This window comes from Ranitomeya variabilis, chromosome 1 (assembly GCF_051348905.1).
Source record: "Ranitomeya variabilis isolate aRanVar5 chromosome 1, aRanVar5.hap1, whole genome shotgun sequence".
Classification (NCBI taxonomy): Eukaryota; Metazoa; Chordata; class Amphibia; order Anura; family Dendrobatidae; genus Ranitomeya; species Ranitomeya variabilis.
Window position 1 is genome coordinate 750,189,089 of NC_135232.1, and position 25,118 is coordinate 750,214,206.

The 25,118-nt window shown below is 43.5% G+C and overlaps 1 protein-coding gene across 1 annotated transcript in view; it reads right to left on the reverse strand.

The window, feature by feature from the left end:
• Window positions 1-25,118, reverse strand: part of INSR (insulin receptor) — a 137,698-nt gene that overhangs the window by 26,033 nt on the left and 86,547 nt on the right. Inside the window, exons 3-6 of the mRNA XM_077270397.1 lie at window positions 10,882-11,203; window positions 10,229-10,374; window positions 6,511-6,655; window positions 5,586-5,800 (exon numbers count right to left, since the gene is read on the reverse strand). Of these exons, the coding sequence (XP_077126512.1) occupies window positions 5,586-5,800; window positions 6,511-6,655; window positions 10,229-10,374; window positions 10,882-11,203 (828 nt within the window). The remainder of the gene's footprint in view (window positions 1-5,585; window positions 5,801-6,510; window positions 6,656-10,228; window positions 10,375-10,881; window positions 11,204-25,118) is intronic.

The window sequence follows — 25,118 nt, forward strand, 5'->3', positions numbered from 1 at the left end:
TGGCATCAGCCCGATTATTTACAAGTTAGATGCAGTTGGGCTGAGACTGATAACTCATATGCAGTTGTGGCTATCACCTTTAGGTATCAGTTGCATCGGAATTCCACAAAACCTTTTTATTTAATAATGTTAACTGGAGGTAAGATTCTAGAGCCTGTTCTATTCCGAAATGACCATTAGATGGTGATGGAGGACTTAAAATGCTTGTTTTATGGCGACTCTCGTGTATTACAGGAACCCGCCACCAGACGTCAGTGGAAGGTTATGAATATATAATAATATAGCTGGAAGTTAAAACGATACATATGTAAAGAAGGATAAGTGACCCACTATTGCAGTATTACAGAAGAGTAAAAATTGCAAGAGGAGGCTTTGCTGAGCTTGTAGCGTTATAAAAAGAGAAATAGGTCTGTGTCTCTAGCAGGTGAAGACATCCTCAGCTACGATCAGGCCGGGGTGCCTGCAAGATGCCTGACCAAGGCAGGAAAACGCTGAAGGACAAAGTCCAGGCTCCCAGCCATTCCCCTTGATCTCTCCGGTGGAGTTAAGGGGGCAACCACCGCTCAGAACGTGGGAAACCCTCCCACCCCCTGACAAAGTGGTGAGGACACAAAGAAGAGTGAAGTCGCTCATAGGTGAGATGTGACGAGCCTGATGACAGTCACTTGGGTCTCCACGCGCGATGCTGTGCTGGCTCTTGTCCTGCTGGCACTGAGAAACAGGGGCTCAAAGACTCACCCAGCTGAGATGTCATGGGGTCTCCCTACCTCTGGAGCTACGCACCGCTTATCGGGGTTGTAAGGTTTTCATACTCACTCAGGTGCCACAGGAGGAAGACAGGAGATACATTCTCTTAAAAGTCCAAGTGGGTTTATTTGCTTCATAAACCCAGCAGCAACAACAAAAGGTTCACGGCCTTTAGAGCAGGCAAAACAACACAGCCGGCTTCTGATCCCTCAGGCCTGGGGGCACACAGGCTGGGCAATACTCGGTCTGGAGCCCCACACACCGGAAGGCTTCTCACTCTCTGCACACAGACCATGTGCCAAACAACAGCCTCCATTATGTAGGCTGTAACCACATCCACAGGTGAAGTATGTGGGTAGCCAGACCCGCCCACCTCTCATAGCTACCCGCAACCCGGACTCAGGTGCACTAAACAACATCTTAGTGCTCACGTGCACTAAAGCAAAATACTCCGGGTTGCATCGCAGGGAGCAGCCATCTCTGCAACACATACCTCCCATTAACTACACGGCCATTAGGCCTCCTTACAGGGTCTAGCCGCCTGAGAAGCCAGAAGACCGCCTCAGTTTATGAGGTACACGTCAGCCCTCAGGAAGGCAGCAACTTCGGGCCTTCGGGTAAGCCGCAATCGAGATTGGTGGTGTGGCGTTGCTGCAGCCAGCTCAATGGGCTCCTCTTTATATAATAGGGCTAGCAGAGGTGTTCTGGGTGATGGATGGCCAGTTAAACTGGGTGGATTGATGAGATCTAGTATGTTGAGATCAAAGTGCTCTCAAGCATGTCCAGCTCCTCCGGCTTCCGGCCACGCCCCCTCCATATAACTTTATGAGCACCAACTGTCCTCTCTCTCGGTAATGTGAAAATCTGTATTTACTGAAGACAGATTTTACCTGTGAATTGAGAATGTAATAATGACTGACTAGACAAGGAGGAGAAAGAGAATTTCTCTAATAATATAGATTACAAAATTTCCTATTTCATATATGCTATTGATTTATTTATGAAATAAAGTAAAAAGAAGGTTACTCTTTAATTGCTGACTGAGCAGTACTTTTCTTTTTAATGTGCACATTAGCGGAGAACAAAAAGGATATTCTCTTCAATTCAATGAGGTCCTGTGGCTAAATTTGGTATAAAAAGGTGTGGGAAAAATTGTTCCCAGATGCCAAGAAATTGTAAGCAGCAGCACAATGCACTGCGGCATGGAAACTGTTCACAAGACACAAATACAAAATAGATTCTTAGGCATTTTACCATTACGGTGGCGCAGTGGATAGCACAGCAGCCTTGCAGCGCTAGGGTCCTGGGTTCTAATCCCACCTTGGACAACATCTGCAAGGAGTTTGTATGTTCTCCCTGTGTTTGCGTGGGTTTCCTCCGGTTTCCTCCCACATTCCAAAGACATACTGATAGGGAATTTAGATTGTTAGCCCCATCGGGGACATCAATGATAATGCGTGCAAAATGCAAAGCGCTGCAGAATATGTTAGTGCTATATAAAATTAAAGATGATTATTATCATTACGCGTGTTTATTTTTATAGTCTTGATACTTTATCCGTTATTTTGTGTACTTTTTTTAGAGGATGGTATATTATTATTATGCTTTGCTTATATAGTGCCATCATATTCCGTAGCACTTTACAGACATTATCAGCACTGTCCCCATAGGGACTCACAATCTACATTCCAGGGGTGAAGAAACACAAGTACCAGAAGGAAACCAACACCACACAGGGAGAACATACAAACTCTTTGCTTGTCTGAAGTGAGAGAAAAAATTGATTTCACAGTGGCCAATGTATATTTGAGTGAAAGACCAAGCTGCAGCCAAACCCTTTCATAAGACAGAAGTGTGCCTCAGACTAACTTTTACTGTTTTTACAGCTTACATTGCTGTGACGCTATGGAAAAGCCCCTTAAAGAAGCACTCACAAAGTATTTTTCAATCATCATACTATATAGCACTGTGTACTTACAATTGCTCATTTTGCCTTTCTACCCAGTAATTCTTCTCTTTTCTCTGCTCTATGCAGGAGTAAGAAGTCTCTTGTCCCTGCAGAAATCATTCCCCTCTTAAACTCCTGACCCAGCTGCTCCCTTCTCCCCCAGGCCATTTTTCATTTTCGTTTTTTGCTCCCCTTCTTCCCAGAGCCATAACTTTTTTTAGTTTTTGGTCACAATGGCCATGCGAGGGCTTGTTTTTTGCGGGACGAGTTGTCCTTTTGACCTACACCATTGGTTTTAACTTATGAAGTACTGGAAAACAGGAAAAAAATTCCAAGTGTGGTGAAATTGCAAAAAAAAGTGCAATTCCACAGGTTTTTTTTTTACCATGTTGACTAAATGGTAAAACCGACCTGCCATTATGATTCTCCAGGTCACTACGAGTTCATAGCACTGGTCAACAGCATTTTTGGTGCCAAAGATATTTCATCGAATTTAGGGTATTTTTGGGGTGCTGATTCTGAATATGTCATCAGTTTTGCCAGATTGGCTCAAGTTTTTGAGATTTTTGGTATCTTATTTATAGCACTTGTTGGTAAATGCGACGCATCATCTCATTAATTTCTTTGGATTAGTACTTGAACTGAGCAGTTCTCAATATAGTTTTGTGTTAGTGTTCTAAAAGTTTGTTCATAGCTTGATTTTTGCACTAACTTTATGTTGTTGTCTGTTTTCCAGTGAAAAGCATGAACTCATCAAGAAGAAGTTGTCTTAACGATCCAGACTCATTCTGTTACATTTGTGGTGAATACACACTGCCAAAACATAGAAGAAACATAACAGACTTCGTAAAAAAAGTGTATTTTGCCTATTTTGGGGTTATGCTTGGGGACCAAGACAAGTTTTGGGCACCACACATAGTGTGAAAAGCATGTATCGAATTATTACGAAAATGGAGCAAAGGACAAAGAAAAAGCTTCAAATTTGGTGTTCCAATGGTGTGGAGAGAGCCAAAAAATCATCATGATGACTGTTATTTATGGTAAACACAGGTACAGGCACATCTTCACAATGAGGGACAGGCCTTCTTGCAGATTCCATGTTACTCCCATTTTCGTTTCTTATGCTTATTGAATCCTTGCACTTGCACTGCACAGAAATAACAGTCATCATGATGATTTTTTGGCTCTCTCCACACCATTGGAACACCAAATTTGAAGCTTTTTCTTTGTCCTTTGCTCCATTTTCGTAATAATTCGATACATGCTTTGCACACTATGTGTGGTGCCCAAAACTTGTCTTGGTCCCCAAGCATAACCCCAAAATAGGCAAAATACACTTTTTTTACGAAGTCTGTTATGTTTCTTCTATGTTTTGGCAGTGTGTATTCACCACAAATGTAACAGAATGAGTCTGGATCGTTAAGACAACTTCTTCTTGATGAGTTCATGCTTTTCACTGGAAAACAGACAACAACATAAAGTTAGTGCAAAAATCAAGCTATGAACAAACTTTTAGAACACTAATTAACACAAAACTATATTGAGAACTGCTCAGTTCAAGTACTAATCCAAAGAAATTAATGAGATGATGCGTCGCATTTACCAACAAGTGCTATAAATAAGATACCAAAAATCTCAAAAACTTGAGCCAATCTGGCAAAACTGATAGCATATTCAGAATCAGCACCCCCAAAATACCCCAAATTCATTAAAATATTTTGGACACCAGAAAATTTATTTTTTTTTGTTGACCTGTGTAGACACCAAACATGAATAGGTTCTGTTTTTCTGTTTTTTTAAGTGGTGAAAAAACAAAACAAAAAATAAAAAAAAACACGCGCCATTTTCCGAGCTCTGTAACGTCTCCATTTTTCGTGATCTTAGGCTGGGTGAGGTTTTATTTTTTGTGCGCCGAGCCGTCGGTTTTATTTATGCCATTTTGGTGCAGATACAATCTTTTGATCACCCGTTATTGCATTTTATTGCAGTGTAGCGGCGACCGAAAAAAACGTAATTCTGGCGTTTTGAATTTTTTTCCTCGGTAAGCCGTTCAGCGAGCAGGTCAATTATTTTTTTTATATTGCTAGATCGGGCGATCCTGAACACGGCAATACCAAATATGTGCACATTTGAATTTTTTTAATCGTTTAATTTTGAATGGGGCGAAAGGGGAGCGATTTAAACTTTTATACATTTTTTTAAACTTTTTTTTTTTACTTTTTGCATGCTTCATTAGTCTCCATGGGAGACTAGAAGCTGCAGTTGTTTGATCGCCACTGCTACATACAAGCGATGACCAGCTCGCCTGTATGTAGCAGAAATGCTCACTTGCTATCAGTGCTGACCACAGGGCGGCGCTCATAGCAATCCGGCAATGACAACCATAGAGGTCTGCTGCATGTGACGAGGTTACCAATGGGAAGGATTAGCGACGCGCTTCTTGTAAGCGCGAGTTAAATGCTGCTGTCAGAGATTGACTGTGGCATTTAACTAGTTAACAACCACGGGTGTATCGCGCTTCCACCCATGGCTGTTGCGGGCACATGACAGCTGTATAGATCAGCTGTCATGTGCCCGGAAAGGTGCGGGCTCAGCCCCGGAGCCTGCACCAAACAGGGGGAATCTGACATGTGCGTATTATTACAGCAAATGTCAGAAAGGGGTTAATGGAAAAACAGAAGAATTAACTGGGTAGAAGGGTGAAATGAGCAACTCTGAGTACACAGTGCTATATAATATGATTAAAATATAATAAAGGGATAACAATTTTGATGGGAATGCTTGTTTAAGGTGCAGAGCAGCAATAAATTGATTGTACACTTATTATACCTATGTGTTCCTTGTAAATGTTACATTTGCTCATTTTTTTCTCCAAATACATAATACTTACAGGATGCCTGGTCCCCATTAGTCTTGGTTGCAACATCACTTTTGTCCTGGCGATTTTCTGCTCCCACTATCTTCACCATTTCACGAATTTCTTTCAGGCAAAGCCGTGGGTTGTAATGAAAAAAGAGCCTCCCTTTCGCAATTGTTAAATTGTGCTTATGCCAGTCCCATAGTTGGCGCAGATTGGCATTATCCAGGGCATAAAAGGCGTAGTCACTGCAATTAAAAGTTAATCAGGTTTCTCCAAAAAATACAAGCTATGGCATTTTTAACAAAGTTACCGCACTGACTTCCAATAAAGGTTTTGTCTTCACCACTAAATAGGTATCAGTAATGTGTGTTCCCCATCTGTAGGGAAATACTTGCCGGTTGCCATGGGTAACTAATGTTAAGCTACTGCACTTGGCAAGGAAAAGCATGGAGTTATGGAAATCATGACTAAAGTGTAGAGTATAAGTATAGTATAGTATAAGTGTAGAGTATAAGTAGAGTATAAGTCCCCGATTGCTGCGGGTCTGACTGTTGGGACCACCACTGATCCAGGGCTCTTCAGAACGGAGTGGTAATAGATCATGCGCACTGCCATTCATTCTTAGGAAACACCAGATAGAGCGCTGTGCTTGGCCCATAAGACTGAATGGAGCGGCAATGCACATGATCTACTGTCACTCCATCCACACAGTGCTCTTCAGAGTCCCGGTCCTTGGAATCAGTGGAGGCCTCAGAGGTTGGGAAATGATCTCCTTTCTGACAGTTAGGACATAACTTCCAAACGTGAGAGTACCCCTTTAAAACTACCCCTGGTCCCTGAGCAACATGGCCAGGATAGCACCAGATGCATAGCATATCCCGTCTAAACTATAAGTCTATATGTTTTTCAGTAAAAGAGTGTGCAATGACACCACTGATCTTCAGGGCGCACTTACTTTGCTTCAAGGACATCTCCACGAATTAAACGCAGCTTCCGGAAAAATGACAGAGATACCAAAGCATAAGATCGCCTTATCTTGAGATATCCGGTTATCTCTTCTATGAGACCAAGGTTTGCCTCTAGCTCAGCGGCAATATTATCTGAAGAAAAAAATACAGCAATAAGTGGATTACACAAGCAGAAAAACAGACATAGCCACTAGTAAAACGCTGACTTTAGTTTCCGTTGGTGGTGTCATGCAGAGGATTATTTTCTCTGTGACGAGCTGTCGTCTTTTATTAATACCATTTTGAGGTCCATATGAGGTTTTGATTGCTTTTACTGCTTTTTTGGCTAAAAAAAACCTAGCAATTCTGACAATTCTATTTTTATTTTCTTTTAGCCATTTACCTTATGGCATCGTTTTAGATTCTTACAGATTAGACTTGTACGTACGTTGGCGATATCAAATGTCATTTATTGTAAAATGGGGAAAAGAAAGGCAATATCAGTTTTTACATATTCTTACATTACATTTGACTAGGGGGCGTGAATCTGCAGTCTTCAGTATGGCAGCACATAGGCTGTGGCAACGTTCATTAGGTGGGGAGAATGGGGGTGCTCAGAAAGCCCCCTCACAGAGGAGGGATGGGGGGGATTTTGGGGGTACCACTTAATCACTGACAGCAGCAGCAGTTGGTGGCTGCACAGGCAGGTGACTTTTTTAAATGTATTTTTTTGGGGGGGGAATATCAGGATATCCTCAACCATAATAATTAAATGCACATTACACATGCGATTATGCCACGGCTGGCGCCTGCCTGCAGAAGGTTTTTTTTTTTTACAGTGTGTGCATATATTCAGTACGTAAACTAGGGGGAAGATCACTGAGAGACCTAATCAGAGCACCACATGAAGACCCCCACAGGCCGCCCCGGGGCACGAGCATATCATTAACTCAAAACTGAAAATAAGGGTTTCAACAAGATGGAGTTCATCAACCAAGGTATCACTTTAATCAGTATAACAGAGCCAACCTGACACTGTCTGTAGGTTACTGTGCACAATCCCACTGACAGGTTCCCTTTAACTAACAGCCATACACACGCTCCGAGAAGAAGCCAGCGGCGAAACGCGCGTCGGGGTGTGGGGAGTCCATGTTCCTGTAACCTGAGGTACAGTAATATGGCATTAATTGTTTGAAATTTAATTCCCTCCACCATGAGCGGGTTCAAGTCTTTGGCTGTGGAGATTGTCATTCTTAGAACATTCACTGTGACAGTATTATAATTATGTCTGATAATTCATTATTTCATAATTTAATTCATTAATTCATAATTTAGGATTTGCTTCACTTCTCTCCCCCCTTGTTTATGAATTTTTTTTTTTAATTTCATTTAGTCTCATTTTTGCTGTCTTCTATCTTATACATGGATTTACCTCAATTTATAGTGACTTACATCTTTAGCAATTGAGCTTGTTTATTTATTATTCATGTGGTTCTCCCTTGTGAGGCGCTCTGCTTTTTTTTTTTTTTTTTTCCGTTTATTTTTATTTTTTTTAATTGTTAATAAAGTTTCATTAATTTAGAATTTTTCTATGGATCTCTTCTTAAATTTTGGTATTATTAGGCACCAAAATATGTGATTATAACAAACCTAATGTAGGCACAGCCGTACACACTTAGTCCGTGTTCCCCAAAAAGTTGTTCAACCAGGCAATACATATTCAGTGACAATGGGTGAAGAACAATCTTTCTGGAAATATTCTAACCAAAGGAAGTTGTACATTGACAAATGATCTTTTCAATAACTGTTGGCAGAAATAAAAACAAAAAAACAAACACCTGAAACTTCATGTCTGTGATCGATCATTCGGCTGAATTGATCTTTCCTTCTTATGTTTTCACATAACAAATAATCATTTTGGTTTAAATTGTTAATTTTCATCAACTTTATCCTAATGTGTATGAGGCCTTATAATTAAACACTTCTCAGCTTTATGTAAACTCAACATTTGTGGAAAATACAACAGAAAAGGTAGCAACTGTGCAAGTGTTCCTTAAAGAGAATCTGCCACGAAAGAAAAACGATTTTTTCATCAATGTAAAAAATGTAAAGAATTGATATTTTTTAATGGTATAAAATAAGATTTTTTTTATTTTTTTTTTTTAAATTTGACATTTTTCACTTCTAAACACTAGGGGGAGCAGCTGATGATATTTGCCATGAAAACCTGGAATTAGATACGCAAAGGGTATCAAGCAGGATGGGATTCGATACGCATAGTGTATCACACAAAACGGGATTAGCTATGCAGAACGTATCACGCAGGATGGGATTCGATACGGAGAGTATCAAATGATGGGATTAGATACGCAGAGTATCACACAATGGGATTAGATGCGCATAGTGTATCACACAAAAAACGGGATTAGCTATGCAGAACGTATCACGCAGGATGGAATTTGATACGCAGAGTATCACATGATGGGATTAGATACGCAGAGTATCACATGATGGGATTAGATACGCAGAACATATCACACAGGATGGGATTCGATACGCAGAGCATATCACGCAGTATGAGATTCGATACGCAGAGTGTATCACACAGGATGGGATTAGATACGCAGAGGGTATCGAACAGGATGAGATTCGATACGCAGAGTGTATCACACGATGGGATTAGATATGCAGAGTGTATCACACGATGAGATTAGATACGCAGAGCATATCACACAGGATGGGATTCGATACGCAGAGCATATCACGCAGTATGAGATTCGATACGCAGAGCATATCACGCAGTATGAGATTCGATACGCAGAGTGTATCACACAGGATGGGATTAGATACGCAGAGGGTATCGGACAGGATGAGATTCGATACGCAGAGTGTATCACACGATGGGATTAGATATGCAGAGTGTATCACACGATGAGATTAGATACGCAGAGCATATCACACAGGATGGGATTCGATACGAAGTGTATAGTGCGTTGAGATTAGATGCACGTGGTGCATCACACACTGGGAATGGATGCATGGAGTATCACGTGCTGGGATTAGATATAGGGCTCAGTGAGCTGTATCACACATGATGAGCTTTAGATACTCAGCACTGCGAGCTGTATCACAGCATTAGATACTCAGCACTGCGAGCTGTATCACAGCATTAGATACTCAGCACTGCGAGCTGTATCACAGCATTAGATACTCAGCACTGCGAGCTGTATCACAGCATTAGATACTCAGCACTGCGAGCTGTATCACAGCATTAGATACTCAGCACTGCGAGCTGTATCACAGCATTAGATACTCAGCACTGCGAGCTGTATCACAGCATTAGATATGAGGCTCTGTGGGTCGTATCATACATGATGGAGATTAGATCAGTGTTCGCCAACTTCAGTCCTCAGGAGCCACCAACAGGTCATGTTTTCAGGATTTCCTTAGTATTGCCCAGGTGATGGAATTATTGTCTGTGAAGGTGATGCAATTATCACCTGTGCAATACTAAGGAAATCCTGAAAACATGACCTATTGGTGGCTCTTGAGGACCGGAGTTGGGGAGCACTGGATTAGATACACGGCACTGTGTGCTGTATCACACATGATGGGGATTAGATACACCGCACTGCGTGTCCACACACAGCAAGTCCATAATATAACATATGCTAGGAGAATCCCAGGGAAATCTGGCCCTATTTGACATCATGAATAAATACTTACTGCCACCCCGGATATTGATGGCTAAACTCCCACTGATAACGGTGCATCCTCTGAGATCTTGAGCAGAAGTCACAGAATCTATCACTTTCTCCTCGTTCACGATGCAAACCTTCGGACAAGGACCTTCACATGGTTCACAAGTCAGACTGTAGAAACAAGAAATTAGGATTACACGTACAAATCTGTCTCGAGGTAAGAAAAGCTTTACAAAAGTTAGCCATGTGGATTAATATACAATATCGCCATATATTAAATATTTTCTTATCAAAACTCAATGATTATAGCACAAATGAACGTAAATAAATGTGACCCTGTCCAACACTTCTGTTTGGGGGGCATCTAATTGGATTCATATGCAGTCATTGATCCCCTTCACAACCATTGACGGACATGTACATCTTCGGCCGAGCCCTGACTGATGCAGGCTCACACAACCCGTCCCGCAGACAGGCCCTCCTATGGCTATGTGGGTGGAAAAATAAAAAGGTTATGGCTCTTTGAAGAAGGGGAGGAAAATATGAAAAGGAGGTGAAGGTGTTATTTATCCTATAGATGCTGCCCCGAGCAGATGACGATGTATACATTTGGCCAGTGTGCTTTATACACATCTTCACCTTAGAAACCCCAAATAATGCAGAGGACGAGGTACTCACGTGGTAGAGTTGGAGGTGTACCCAGACGGGCACTCCGCTATGCACTCGCCCTTGTGAACGACATACCGCGGGCAGGTGCTATCTGTGGAATTCTGACATTTATTGTGGAGTATCCGGCATTCATTGAAACTGATGCAGCGCCATCCTAGCAAACTGTAGGAGCCTGGTGGGCAAGACTCGACACACCTTCCCTCGTGAAGGAAATTACGACATGCCACACACTTCGTGGGATCGTTTGCTTCCAGGCAGCTCCCCAGGCATTCGCTGTGACAGCATCGATCATCAGATGTACAACCATGGTACTTGCATGCAGCTGGACAAACTGTCAAAAGAAGAAAAAAAAAAAGATCTTAAGAAAGGAAAAGGCTCCGATGGCTGATGATGCGTCTGATCCGTCCTAAGAGTATGAAAGTATCAGGCTAATTGGATGCAAGTGATGGCACTAATGGCCCTGAGCATGAATCACACTCACACACACGTGGCGGACACATCCATCATAAACCGTGCGCACGGTCCCCAGCCGCCATTAATCCGATCACAGGTCCCAGCTCGTCAGATAGGCGCCCCAAACACTGGGCTTTTAGCTTCTATACCTTCTCTTATTGAACTCACAGTTTAGGGATAGCCTTACCTTTTTAATTGCATTGTATGTTCACATGTCCAGCAGTGATCCATTAGGAAGGATCCAGCAGCGATCTGTTTTTTGGTCTGATCTCTGCTGGATCCGATCTTTAGCACTGAAGTCTAAGAAAAACAGATCCGTTAATCAGCCATATGTTTTTCTTTTCATTTGTAACAGATCCGTTTTTGTTTTGCTTACTGGATCTGTTCTAATGGATCACAAAGCCTAAGAATATACAAAGTGTGCGCGTGTGATTTGTAAGACAAGTATACGTACTTCCAAGTGGGTGGCTACTGTGGGTTTTTTTTAAGGAATGCAAAAGATTTAATAAAAACAGTCGCAGATTCCTGCTGAAGGCACGGAGGACATCCTTATTATTAGGCAGAAAAGCAGAGGCGGCTATGTTAGTGCTGACAGTGCACATCAGGTCACTGAGCACAGCAGAGCACAGCCCTGCGCTGCATCTGCTCCAGCTCCTGCCACACTCCACTCCAGGACTCCACATCCACCAAAGTGCCGCCCTTACACGCCACCAATCACCAGGCTGCTGGAAACAGCCCAGCCTGGGATCTGCCCTTCTTCTTTCTGTAACACCCCTTCTCCTCCAAAGCTTCCCTCTACCCTAAAACCTTGATATGCTTGTGTAAAAAGGAACTGCAGTACTTGAATAACCCTTTCAATGCTAGGTGTGGCTAACAAGTGAATGGGGAAGTGCACAGCACAAATGTTAGTGTACATTGCTGCAGGGCAATAAGGAGCAAGCAATGCCATACAGGAAGGAGCGGCCTGAGAGAGAAGAGGGTGATGTGTGCTGGGAAAAGGAAGGCGATATACTAGATTAGGAAGATAGAGGCCCAATGGGGACAGTGAGGGTGATGGCTGTGCAATAGAAGAAATAAATAAGCAGATTTGTACACAGCACGACAAATATGTCAGATGCAGCCAGCAAGAATATGGCAGATCCGCAGCCTGGCACACGTCATCGGATACATTTCCACATACAGATAACACAATGGGGAGGTTTACCAATAGTGTCTAGATACCAGAAAAGGAGCAAAATGTACAAGACACACACAGAAAGATCACGGCGGGCAGAAATATGGGCACACAATACTGTGCACCACGTCTGGAATAGTTAGTCTGCCACACTACCAGTCCTGGGCACACCAGGAGCCACAGTCCTTTAGCCTGTGTGCACACGATGCGGATTTGCTGCGGATCCGCAGTGGATTTTTTCGCGCAGAAACGCTGCAGATCCGCACTGTGATGTACAGTACAATGTTATTCAATGGTAAAAAAAAAAAAAAGCTGTGCAGATGGTGCGGAAAAATCAGTGCGGAATTGTAGCGGATTTCAAAGAAGTGCATGCCACTTCTTTAGTGCGGATCTGCAGCGTTTCTGCACCCCTCCATGTTAAAATCCCACAGTAGCAAAAAACGCAGAAAATCAGCACAAAATCCGCATCAATTCCGCGGCAAATCCGCAGCTGCGGATTCTGCCAGGAGATACGGATTTTGGATTTTGTGCAGAAAATTCTGCACCTCTTTTCCCACGTGTGCACATAGCCTTACGCTATGTTCACACGTCGCATTTTGCCGAGTGTATTTTTTATGAAAATTAGAAGCTATGAAATATCAGATGGCTCATGGTTGAATTGGAAAACTGCAGCATATCACTTCTTTCAGCATTTTTTCACCATAGAAAGCAAAGAGTAGGACCAAAACCCTGTGTATTGCTGCTTTAGTTATTTATTAAACACGTGCTGTAGACAATTGATACAAAAAGTCAGCACCAAAAACAGAACACTTGGTAAGCAGCTTTCTTTACTGCCAAAAGAGCAGAAAAAGCCTCCTTTACACATCATTTTTGTGGGTTTTGTTTGGCTTATAAGCAAACTACATGCACTGATAGCCTGCTGATGAGCTGCAGTCGGAGTGGCCACTCACTGTCTGTAGGCGGCACACGACACCGTAAGTCACGGCTCTCTCCGCGAGTATGGATGAGCTAAGTTTGGGTGGTACAGTAGTAGACCACCCCTGATGCCAACTTCTGGCTGCGGCAGAAAAATACGTTATGGCTAGAGATCACAAAGGACTTTGTGAGACTTCCTTAGGCTGCTTTCACACATCAGTTTTTTGCCGTCAGTCACAATCCGGCGAATTTTTGAAAAAAAAAGGATCCGGCAAGCATTGCCGCCGGATCCATGTTTTCTCATAGACTTGTATTATAGATGGATTGCGACGGATGGCCTCACGTTTCATCCATTTTTCACCGGATCTGTCGAAAATTGTTTTTCCAGCAGCCGGAGAAAAACAGACATAGTAACGTTTGTGTTCATCGAAAAAACGGACCGCGATGGATCCATCACTGTACATCTTTTGCTAGAATGGCAGAATCCGGCGACAGATTCAGGGTTTTTTTTTAACGGAGCATGCTCTGATTTTTTTAAAGATCCAATTAGTCAGATCCGTCGAAAAAATTGTTTTTCACAATCTGCGACAGATCCGTTTTTTTTCAACATTCGGCGGATTGTGACTGATGGCAAAAAACTGATGTGTGAAAGCAGCCTAAACAGAAAACTTGGATATAGAGCTCCAACAATGCCATAAACCATAGGTCGTCCATTAGCCATGAAAGTGAGACAAGAAAAAGACTGTATGCCACCCCAACAGAGGCCAGTGACAAGGGACTGGGTCTATATGGCTACATTGGGAAATGCCCTTGACCTGTGTGATTGTATTTCACTTGTACAATTATTTCTGATTTACATCCAAATCATAGTGTGAACACAGCTTTAAAATGGGAGCCTTTACTGAAACTGCAGTTTTGGAAAAAGATCAGGACCATGAGGATTTTTTCTTCTTTTTATTGCTACAGGTTTATCAAAATTGCAGCAAATGTGTGGCATTAAGACACCACTGGCACAATAGAAGAGGCGATGCAGCAGCACCCAACAGACCTATAGCTAGAAGCTGCTCTGCCTTAGTGCAGAAGGAAAAGAAGAAGAAACCCTGGTTTTCCAGTAATCTGATCGGGGGGCCTCTGACAAGGCTGGTAATTCCAGCCATACTGCATACCAAAGACATGGGTGTCTGACGGTCAATTACAAGATGGAGCCCTCGCTGCAAAGCTCTAAGAAATGGAGCTATTTTACACATGCAGGTTACCTGGCTTGTATTTCTACAGAAATGTCAGCGCAATTAGGAGAGGGAGGCCTAACACTGCGGCTCCCGAGCGGCGGGGTGGTCTGCTGTTACCGGCCAGCAGCTGGCGGCAGAATGACAGACGGCGGGGTGACCCTAGCTTTGGTGCTGTTCCTGCGTTATTCCTCCTGGCAGATGATGGTTCCTAGTTGGCGTACACAGACGCCATCCCATCAGTATCAGTCAGCACGGTTTTGACAAGAGGCATGCTAACGCCTAATACTTGTACTTTTCCAGGAAGAATAACAGAGGGGCACAAAACAGATTTTTCACAAAATATTATTTGGAATGGTTATAGGATTTCAAATATAGGTATCTACTTAAAGGGAATCTGTCACCAGGTTTTTGCCACCTTATCTGAGAGCAGCATGGTGCAGGGGCTTAGACCATGATTCCAGCAATAGGTCTCTTACAGGCTTGCTTGCTGTGGTTTTGATCAAACTGCTGCCATATAATCCTGCATATCCATAAAGTCTTTCTAGCCACACCCCATCACCTGCCTATGCAGAGTGCACACAGAAAGCTGCCAATCAGTGGTGTGGGCGGGGTTACGCAGAGCTCAGCATTAGAGAACTGATAGATCTGCAGCAGAGAAAACACTGATTTTATCAAAACGGCAGCAAGCAGCCCAGTCAGGTACACATTGCAGGAATCAGGGTCTCTGTCCCTACACAACACTGCTCTCAGATGGGGCTTCCTGTATGGTATTCGGAGTTAATGAGGTGCCTTTGTACTGATCTATAGGATTTTTGGAGTTCAATTGCTGAAGCGCCCAGTGCTCACCGTCATCAATAGCACACATAAAAGCGCCGTATGTAGGTATATTCACACAGTGCACTCAGAAAAAGGTTTTGGGGGAGAAGGCGGGGACATGCAATTTAGCAAAAAATGCACAGTGTGAATTTACCAGCTGAGATAGGATGAAGCATGCGGTAACTTGTTTTCTGTACAATCACTCGGGGGCACTCTCCCTAGAAATATACACTTGTGGGTAACTATGGGAAGGACCTGCCATTATCTGATGTCTCTAACTTCATGGCAGCCTGTGCAGTCCTCCTTCCATCACAGCACATCAGGAAGGGCCAGAGGTCAGTGACAACCTGAAGGAGAACACAGAGGTTCTGTAATGGAGAGACACCAGAAATGGAGGGAGGAGGAAAGAACTTATCGCAGCTGCAAACATTCCATGCTTAGAATTGTTGCTTTCTGAAAGGTCAGTAACCCTTTCAGTGTCAGGAGAAAAGATTGCATGTTTTACAGTAAAGGCTGATCTCCATTTACTGTATTTTCCTATACACACTATTGCTCCCTTTTATCAGCCACTTCACAAGAGGGAGAGGCTCACTGTAGAGAACAGGGACATTACTTTTTCTAGTTCAGAGAAAAGACTGAAGAATTACTTGCTATAGATCACATATGTCAAACTCTGGCCCACAGGGTGACTATATTTGGGCCCCCTGTCCCATCCCCAGGCATGCCCTCCGACCTCCATCGCACTCATGTATCGGCATTCTGGAGGCATTATTATCCCTCTGCATCTGACGTCTCAGCGCAGCGGACGCGATGACGTCATTACAATGCGCCAGCTGTACCGTGAGGAGCTTCAGAGCGCTCCCTGATGAGACTGCAAACGAGGGGGGCGAGTATTTTTTTCTTTTCTTTTTACTGTAGGGAAAATTATTTTGTATGGAGGACAACGCAAGGCCCAGTTATACTGTATGGAGGACTTTGTGGGGCCCATTAAACTGTGGGAAAACTATGTTAATCATACAAACAGTATAAAAGGCTAACAGTCTTCCCACAGATTAATGGGCCGCTCAAAGTCTTCCATACAGTATAATAGGCTATGTGGGGTCCCATCATACTGTATGGAGCACTATGTGGTGCCTATTATACTGTATGAAGCACTACACGGGGCACATTATACTGTATGGAGGACTATATGGGGCCATTATACTGTATGGAGCACTATGCGGTGCCCATTATACTGCATGGAGTACTATGCAGGGCCCATTATACTGTATAGAGCACTATATGGGGCCATTACACTGTATGTAGCACTGTGCGGTGCCTATTAAACTGTATGGAGCACTACGTGGGGCACATACTGTATGGAGGACTATATGGGACCATAATACTGTATGGAGAACTGTGCGGTGCCTATTATACTGTACAGAGCACTATGCGGGGCCCATTATACTGTACAGAGCACTATGAGGTGCCCATTATACTGTATGGCATAGCTCCAAACTGTCCCGGATTCAGTAGAACTGTTGCGCTTTGAAACAGTCCCGTGTCCCATCACGTCAGAGCTTTTCTCCCACTTCCATAATGTCCTCTCCGACGTCTTTATCACTCCGTAGCGCCTCCTCCTCAGGACGGGCCGTTCTCTGCTCAGTGCATAAATTAAATTGTATTATTCACTTCTGTTCCGTTCTGTGATCAAGTCTCCCAGGGAGAACTCGCATCTCCATCTCCTAACTAGAGATGAGCAGCACGCACAGATGACGTTGTATCAGCTCTAGGTAATCAAAAGCTGTGGTGGGGACGCTGGAAGAGATTCACAGCCTCCGGTCCAGATGCCAAGTAGCACTGACTTTCGCGCTGGACCAGAGACCCGTGAATCCATCCACTCATCTCTAGTCCCAACTGTCCCGAATACAGCAGACAGTCCCTGATTTGGGTCTACGCCCTGTAGGCTCGGCATCTGCTGAATTTCCCTCACTACCACCGCCTCTCTGACATCTCCTCCTGCCAGGGAAGAAATAGTAAATGGGCGTGAATTGGGGTGTGACCAGGGGCGTGGATGCATGATCGGTCTCTCAAAAGTTGTGAGGTGTGCTGTATAGAGCACTATGCAGGGCCCATTATACTGTATGAAGCACTATGTGGGGCCATTACACAGTATAGAGCACTATGTGGGGCTATTACTGTATATTGTATGGAGCACTATGTGGGGCCATTGTACTGTATGGAGCATTATGTGGGGCCATTGTACTGTATGGAGCATTATGTGGGGCCATTATACAGTATGGAGCACTATGTGGAGCCCATTATACAGATTTGAGTACTATGTGGGGCCATTATATTGTATGGAGCACTATGTGGGGCCATTATGCTGTATGGAGGACTGAGGCCTATTATACTTTATTGAGCACTATATCAGGTCTATTATACTGTATGGAGAGATGTGTGGGGATTACAGTTGGAGAATCACTCTGTGATGGGTCAAAATACTTTGCAGGGGGAGATTGAGGGAGGGGGGTATAGCAAGTTAATCATCGTTCGTGTGGAGGGTACTATGGAGGAATTCACTGTGGGGGTATCATACTGTGTTTAGGAGCACTTTTGTTGGCATCATACTTTCTCATCTGTATTATTCAAGGTTTTTAGCCTTTGTTAGTATATATCTAAAACAGGCCAATTTTCCATATGCTTTTTACTGCTCCTACATACCATTTTTCCAATATTTTATTCTAAAATCTGTTAATTAAAATGTACTTTGTTCATGGGACAACCCCATTAAGTTTGTTTTCATATGAAAAAGTTTATCGTTATATTTGATAAGAAAACACTTCCTCATTTGTATACATTTTTCTAATAAATATGAAGGTTGGCCTGGGACTTTGTCCAAGCTTTTCATTTTGGCCCCCTGGGTATTTGAGTTTGACATTCCTGCTATAGATTACCTATGTAGTGATAGGAATAGGCAGGTAAGAATACTGGCTTATTCCAGAGATTAGTCAGATTGGCAATACACATTGTAGCAGTGTGCTGTACAGCCAAACAGTGAAACCTAGTCAGGGTTGCCAACTTGACTTTTTATTTTTTCTGGACATCCTATTTAAAAAAAAAAATCACTGATTTTTATGGACACATTGGAAAACCATCAAATCATTATGATTATCAGTGATCCATACCTGCAATCCATAACTCTGATATGAAGACATCCGCTGCATTCACTGTAAACTGCAAAATTACTGTTATTGTGAACAGTTAAGCAAGCTGATGAAATGATCTCTAAAGGGCCTAAAGTTAAAGGGGACACATTTCCTTTGTATTTTAGTAAAACAATATATATATTTTCATCTTTTACATTTTAAAAATTAAAAAAAGGAAAATGGGCCAATGCAAAAGTTTGGACACCCTTGGAGATTTGTGTGCTCAGATACGGTAACTTTGACCAAGGTTTCTGACCTTAATTAAGCCTTTTAGGGTTATGGCTTGTTCATAAAAATGTTTTTTGCAGACAGGGCAAAAAAAGTGGCCTATTTTTACGGACTGTCCTGGAATTTCTGGACAGTTGTCAACCCAGATCCTGGTTCTTGGCTGCAGGGTGGAAAATTTTCTTTTTTTTAAGTTGTAAAAAAACATTCTGCTAAATACCACAATCCAAAGCTGCTGGAAAATGTGCAAACCCAGCCTAATTGAAGCTATTAAGGCACCTGTAACTGGGTGCAATGTACACTGCTCAAAAAAACATTCAAATAACACATCCTAGATATCTCTGAATGGAATATTCCAGTTGCAAATCTTTATTCATTACATAGTGGAATGTGTTGAGAACAATAAAACATAAAAATGATCTATGTTAATCAAAATGAATATCCCATGGAGGTCTGGATTTGGAATGATGCTCAAAATCAAAGTGGAAAATCAAATTACAGGCTGATCCAACTTCAGTGGAAATGCCTGAAGACAAGGAAAATGATGCTCAGTAGTGTGTGTGGCCTCCTCGTGCCTGTATGACCTATGACCAATTCCGGGGCATGGTCCTGATGAGGCGGCGGATAATCTCCTCCCAGTCCTGGACTAAAGCATCAGCCAACTCCTGGACAGTCTGTGGTGCAACGTGACATTGGTGGATGGTCCGAGACATGATGTCCCAGATGTGTTCAATCGGATTCAGGTCTGGGGAACGGGCAGGCCAGTCCATAGCTTCAATGCCTTCATCTTGCAGGAACTGCTGACACATTCCAGCCACATGAGGTCTGGATTTGTCCTGCATTAGGCTACTTTCACACTAGCGTCGTGCACTGCACGTCGCTATGCGTCATTTTGTAGAAAAAAACGCATCCTGCAAAAGTGCTTGCAGGATGCGTTTTTTTCTCCATAGACTTGCATTAGCGACGCAGGGCGACGCATTGACACACGTCGCAACTGTCGTGCGACGGTTGCGTCGGACCGTCGCCACCAAAAAGCGTTGCATGTAACGTTTTTTGGTGCATCGTGTCCGCCATTTCCGACCGCACATGCGCGGCCGGAACTCCGCCCCCTCCTCCCCGCACCTCACAATGGGGCAGCGGATGCGTTGAAAAACAGCATCCGCTGCCCCCGTTGTGCGGCGCTTTCACTGCTTGCATCGGTAAGTCGCAACGACGCAATTCGTTGTGCGTCGTACGACGCTAGTGTGAAAGTAGCCTTTGGAGGAACCCAGGGCCAACCGCACCAGCATATGGTCTCACAAGGGGTCTGAGGATCTCATCTCGGTACTTAATGGCAGTCAGGCTACCTCTGTTGAGCACATGGAGGGCTGTGCGACCCTCCAAAGAAATACCACCCCACACCATTACTGACCCACTGCCAAACCGGTCATGGTGAAGGATGTTGAAGGCAGCAAATCGCTCTCCACGGCATCTCCAGACTCTCATGTCTGTCACATGTGCTCAGTGTGAACTTGCTTTCATCTGTGAAGAGCACAGGGCGCCAGTGGCGAATTTGACAATCCTGGTGTTCAGTGGTAAATGCCAAGCGTCCTGCACGGTGTTGGGCTGTGAGCAATACCCCCATCTGTGGACGTCGGGCACTCAGACCATCCTCATGGAGTCTGTTTCTAACTGTTTGTGCAGATACATGCACATTTGTGGCCTGCTGGAGGTCATTTTGCAGGGCTCTAGCAGTGCTCCTCTCCTGTTCCTCCTTACACAAAGGCTTAGGTAGCGGTCCTGCTGCTGGGTTGCTGCCCTCCTACGGCCCCTCCATGTCTCTGGGTATACTTGCCTGTCTCCTGGTAGCACTTCCAGCCTCTGGACACTACGCTGACAGACACAGCATCTTCTTGCCACAGCTTGCAATGATGTGCCTTCCTGGATGAGCTGCACTACCTGAGCCACTTGTGTGGGTTGTAGAGCCCGTCTCATGCTACCACAAGTGTGAAAGCACAACCAACATTCAAAAGTGACCAAAACATCAGCCAGAAAGCATTGGTACTGAGATGTGGTCTGTGGTCCCCACCTGCAGGACCACTCCTTTATTGAGTGTGTCTTGATAATTGCCAATCATTTCCATCTGTTGTCTATTCCATTTGCACAACAGCATGTGAAATTGATTGTCAGTGTTGCTAATATTCTGTTGTTTAAGTTTTCCTTTTATTTATTTGAGCAGTGTATTTGGTAGTAATTGAACAGTCAGCTCTTGAAGTTGAGGTGCTGGAAGCAGAAAAATGAAGGATCAGAATACCAAACTGTGAAGCCTACAAGACCAAGTCAGAGCAGCTCCAAAATACCACATCTTGGGGCGTTTCTAGTAGAAGCTGGTTAGTACTTGCCAAAAGAGGTCCAAGAAAAGACAACTGTTAAAAAGGTGTCAGTTGTGGGCACCCAAGGCTCAAGGTTTGATGCCACAGAAGAGTTACTGTAGCACAGACTAATGGAAAAGCTAATGTGGTGGTGTCAGAGGCAGGCTGGCCAAAGAGCTCATACTGATTCCTATTCACCTCTGAAAAAACTAGAGTGGGCACATGGAGTATCACAACTGGACTCTAGGGCAATGGAAGATGGCTTTCTCCAATTAATCATGTTCCTTTTCATTATATGGACAGTCAAGTGTGCACCCTTCACTCACCTGGACAGGAGATGGCCCCAAGATGCAAAATGGGTCTTGTGGCGAGTTCTCGATGTGCATAGTATAGGTACTATTAAATGGCAGTACAAGGTAGGACAGTAAATATAGCATTGAAAAGACATTGCCCAATTCCTACCTGACAATGCCTAGTGTTTTGCTGCAAGATACCACCGAAGACAGTGAAAGGACATGTGGAATCAATGCCTTAAGACTGAGCTTTTCTGCTGGCATGAGGAGCACCCACTCAGTTATAGAAATTCCTAATAATCCGTACCAGTTAATTCAGGTGCCCAGATCCTCTGCTAACCTCTCCAACCCAGGTCACGACCGGTCTGGTCTGTTTTTCGTATTGTGTGACAGTGTTTTCTATGGCGATATGTGACTGGAGCAATATATGGAGGGGGTTGACTGACTGATTATTTAAATATCAATCACAGAACTGTTCCTCCCAAGTATCATTGTTCGGCTTAAGCATAAAATGTAACCTTATTGTATATACCACTAAAATACACCAACAGTTGACATCTCAATAATGAGCAAGATAGTATATTACTGTAGCAAGTACTGAAACCATCAGTACAGCCATGACTGATTAAAAAGGTACCAAAGAGATCAAAACTGGGTATCTATGTCAAATAAGGCAAATTACCTCTACCTGCCTAACCGTCTTACAAATCGTTAAGTATAGTATATGTCAAGCATACCATATACCCGGCTTTCTAATGTTCCCTGAAGACCCGTGGAAAGTGAAATATCTCAAAATACTGTTTATCATCTAGTCCAGTATGTTGCACTGCGATTGTTTCTCTATACTTTCCCTAAATAGTCTCTCCCTCTGAAGATGTCCTAGATCTATTGTGACAGAAGCTATTGGAGAAGTGAGTGCAGCGCCTGCTCTTCTGCTTCTGAGAAACAAGATGTCTGAGGGCAGAGATAGAAGTAGTGAGTGACGCAAGTGCCATTACAACATTACAATTCGCTTTAATATGGCGCTAGGAGCTGTGGGGAGGTGCTGTTGTCACTCACTGCTTCTATTTCTGCCCCTCCCCACAACAACATCTTGTTTTACAGTTAGAAGCAGTGGTGGCAAAGATAGAAGCCGGCGCTGCACTCACCACTCCAACAGATTCTATCTCCATAGATCCAGGCCATCTTCAGAGGGTTGCAATGCAAGAAACTGTAGCCCCCTGATGGCATCTTGTTCCAAGAGGGGCGATAGACGCTGCAGATAAGCGAGTGCAGCCCCAGCCTCCTGTGACGTCCTGTTTGAGACTCTTCTTTTTGAGAAGAGAAATGAAAAAAAAAAAACACATTTCGGGATTAACTAGAAAGGGAGATGGGGAAGCTCAGACTAAGGCTCACATACAGTGAGGTGCCGAACAGAAGGAATCCAGCCCACAGGGGCGTGATAACATGGAAAGAGGCCTGACTAGTATGGGGCAACCAATGCCCCATCAACTAGTCAATGCCCTCATTAGCATAGATACAGGGGACATTATAAATGCTTTTTTTATACATTGATATAACTCAATATCCTTATACAGGGCTGGTTAGGCACGGAATTTAGTTATACATAGGTGAATGCTGCTGGGTTGGAGGGCATGGGGGACCTGACAGGTTCCCTGTAAAGGGAATCTGTCACCACATTTGAGCTATCTAACCTATTAATATGGCATACAGGCGGTAGGCTGCTGAAGACAGTCCTCCCTGTGTGTCTCTCTGATGTCTTGTTGTGGAAAAATTCAGCTTTCATTGCTTTATGTAAATGAGCTGCTTGCTTCATTATCCTATCTTTTCCTCCCACATCGTCTCTGTCCCTGTGACTTCAGGTACGCGGCCAGAAATCACTCGCCTGTGCATTATGGCTGCCATCGCTCCTCTTCAGTGCCCCGCCCTTCCATGGGCATTGGAAATGGCATTTCTACTCTGCAGAGAGGGAGGAAGGAAGTCGGAAGTGTACCTTTTCGGGAGATCACTGGGAGCGGAAGCTGAATGGAACACTGAAGAGGGGAGATGGGCCTATCAGCTCGGGATTGGATCCCAGTGATGTGCAAATCATCACCGATGCTTTGGATTGGTGATTATTTGCATTTATGGCATATCCCCATTGAGGCCGATTGCTGTATATTAGGGTTCTAATCATTTAAAATGGATAAATAAAAGTACACACACGACAAAATGTAAATACATCCTTTTAAGCAAGTGCCAGGTAAGCTGTGGGAAAAGGTTGAAAATAGGTGGAGTATACCTTAGAAGTATGTTGTAAATTGTGAGTCACCTCTGCATTCCTGTTCACTTAACCCCTCAAGCATTAGCACAAAGGGTAAACTGTACAAAGAGATTACAACAAAATTCTGGGGCAGATTTATTTATTTAAAATAAAAAAAGAGAAGATAATTGGGAGTAAACTGCACAAAAAGGGGCACACCTCTTAATAAATTTGGAGATGTTTTAAACTGTCCTGGAATCACAAAATGAAATCTATACCTGAGCAGGTGCAGATTTGCGGCAAAAACATAAGTGTTTTTTATTGAAGCTCAAAGAGGCCATTTCACCAAATGTTCATGTTGCACTGGACACAATGTGTAATAGTGGCTACAAAGTAGAATAAGTTCTGATGCAGCTAAATGTGGATCCAGTCACGGACTGCAATGCACGGACTGTCCGCAGGTCTCCCAACCAAAGCATGATTTCCTGGTCTAACTTCCTGCATGATTAGAAAGCACAGATGACCTACACCTCTCAGATAATATCCCAGTGCGGAGAGGAGTAGCACGACTGAATTTAGCTCTGCCACATTACAAAGCCCTTCTATGTTCTACCAGCTCTCCTCCTCTATTAGCATTTTCAGCTCCCCCACATTGCCTGTCCGGAGAGGTATCAGTAATCACACTTATGTCTGTTGTGCTCAACTTTTCATAGTTCTGCAGTGAGATCAGAGCATTCCTTTTGCTGTTAAAGGGGTTGTCTACCACTCCGACAAGTCCTTCTTAAATGCTGCACTCCCCAGTGTAAAATAAACTGAACAGATACTCCCCCTCCTACACCAGCGCCATTCTAGCTAGGTCGGCGCTGGGTCTGGCAGCATTCGCATGACATTATTATGCCATGTGAGCTCTGTAGCCAGTGTCAGCTAATGAACTACAATTTTAACACTTTTACATTCACGTTTCATTTGTGGGAAGTGTGAACGAAGTAGCCCATTAGCCGACACGGATTGTTATGTTATTGTGGAGTACAGCATTTAAGAAGAGTTTTTCAGAGTTTTGGACAAGCCCTTTAAATGCATTCTGTTCCCTGTTATCAGCCATCTTAGTGCCAGTACAGATGGGAAGTGATGAAAAATATCACTGCTTTATCTATACAGCAAATGTATTTCAGTACACAATTGTTAATGGTATCAGATGTTTTCTGAGCACAAGCCTCCTACTAAGAGAACTGTGAGATGACTCAATTGCCCTATAGAGACACATGTACATGTCGGCTGGTAGCACGTGTGAATGTACAGACTGACATGAACATCTGCCACTACCCATCTCCCAGGGAAAAGGAAGGCTCAGGTGCCTTAA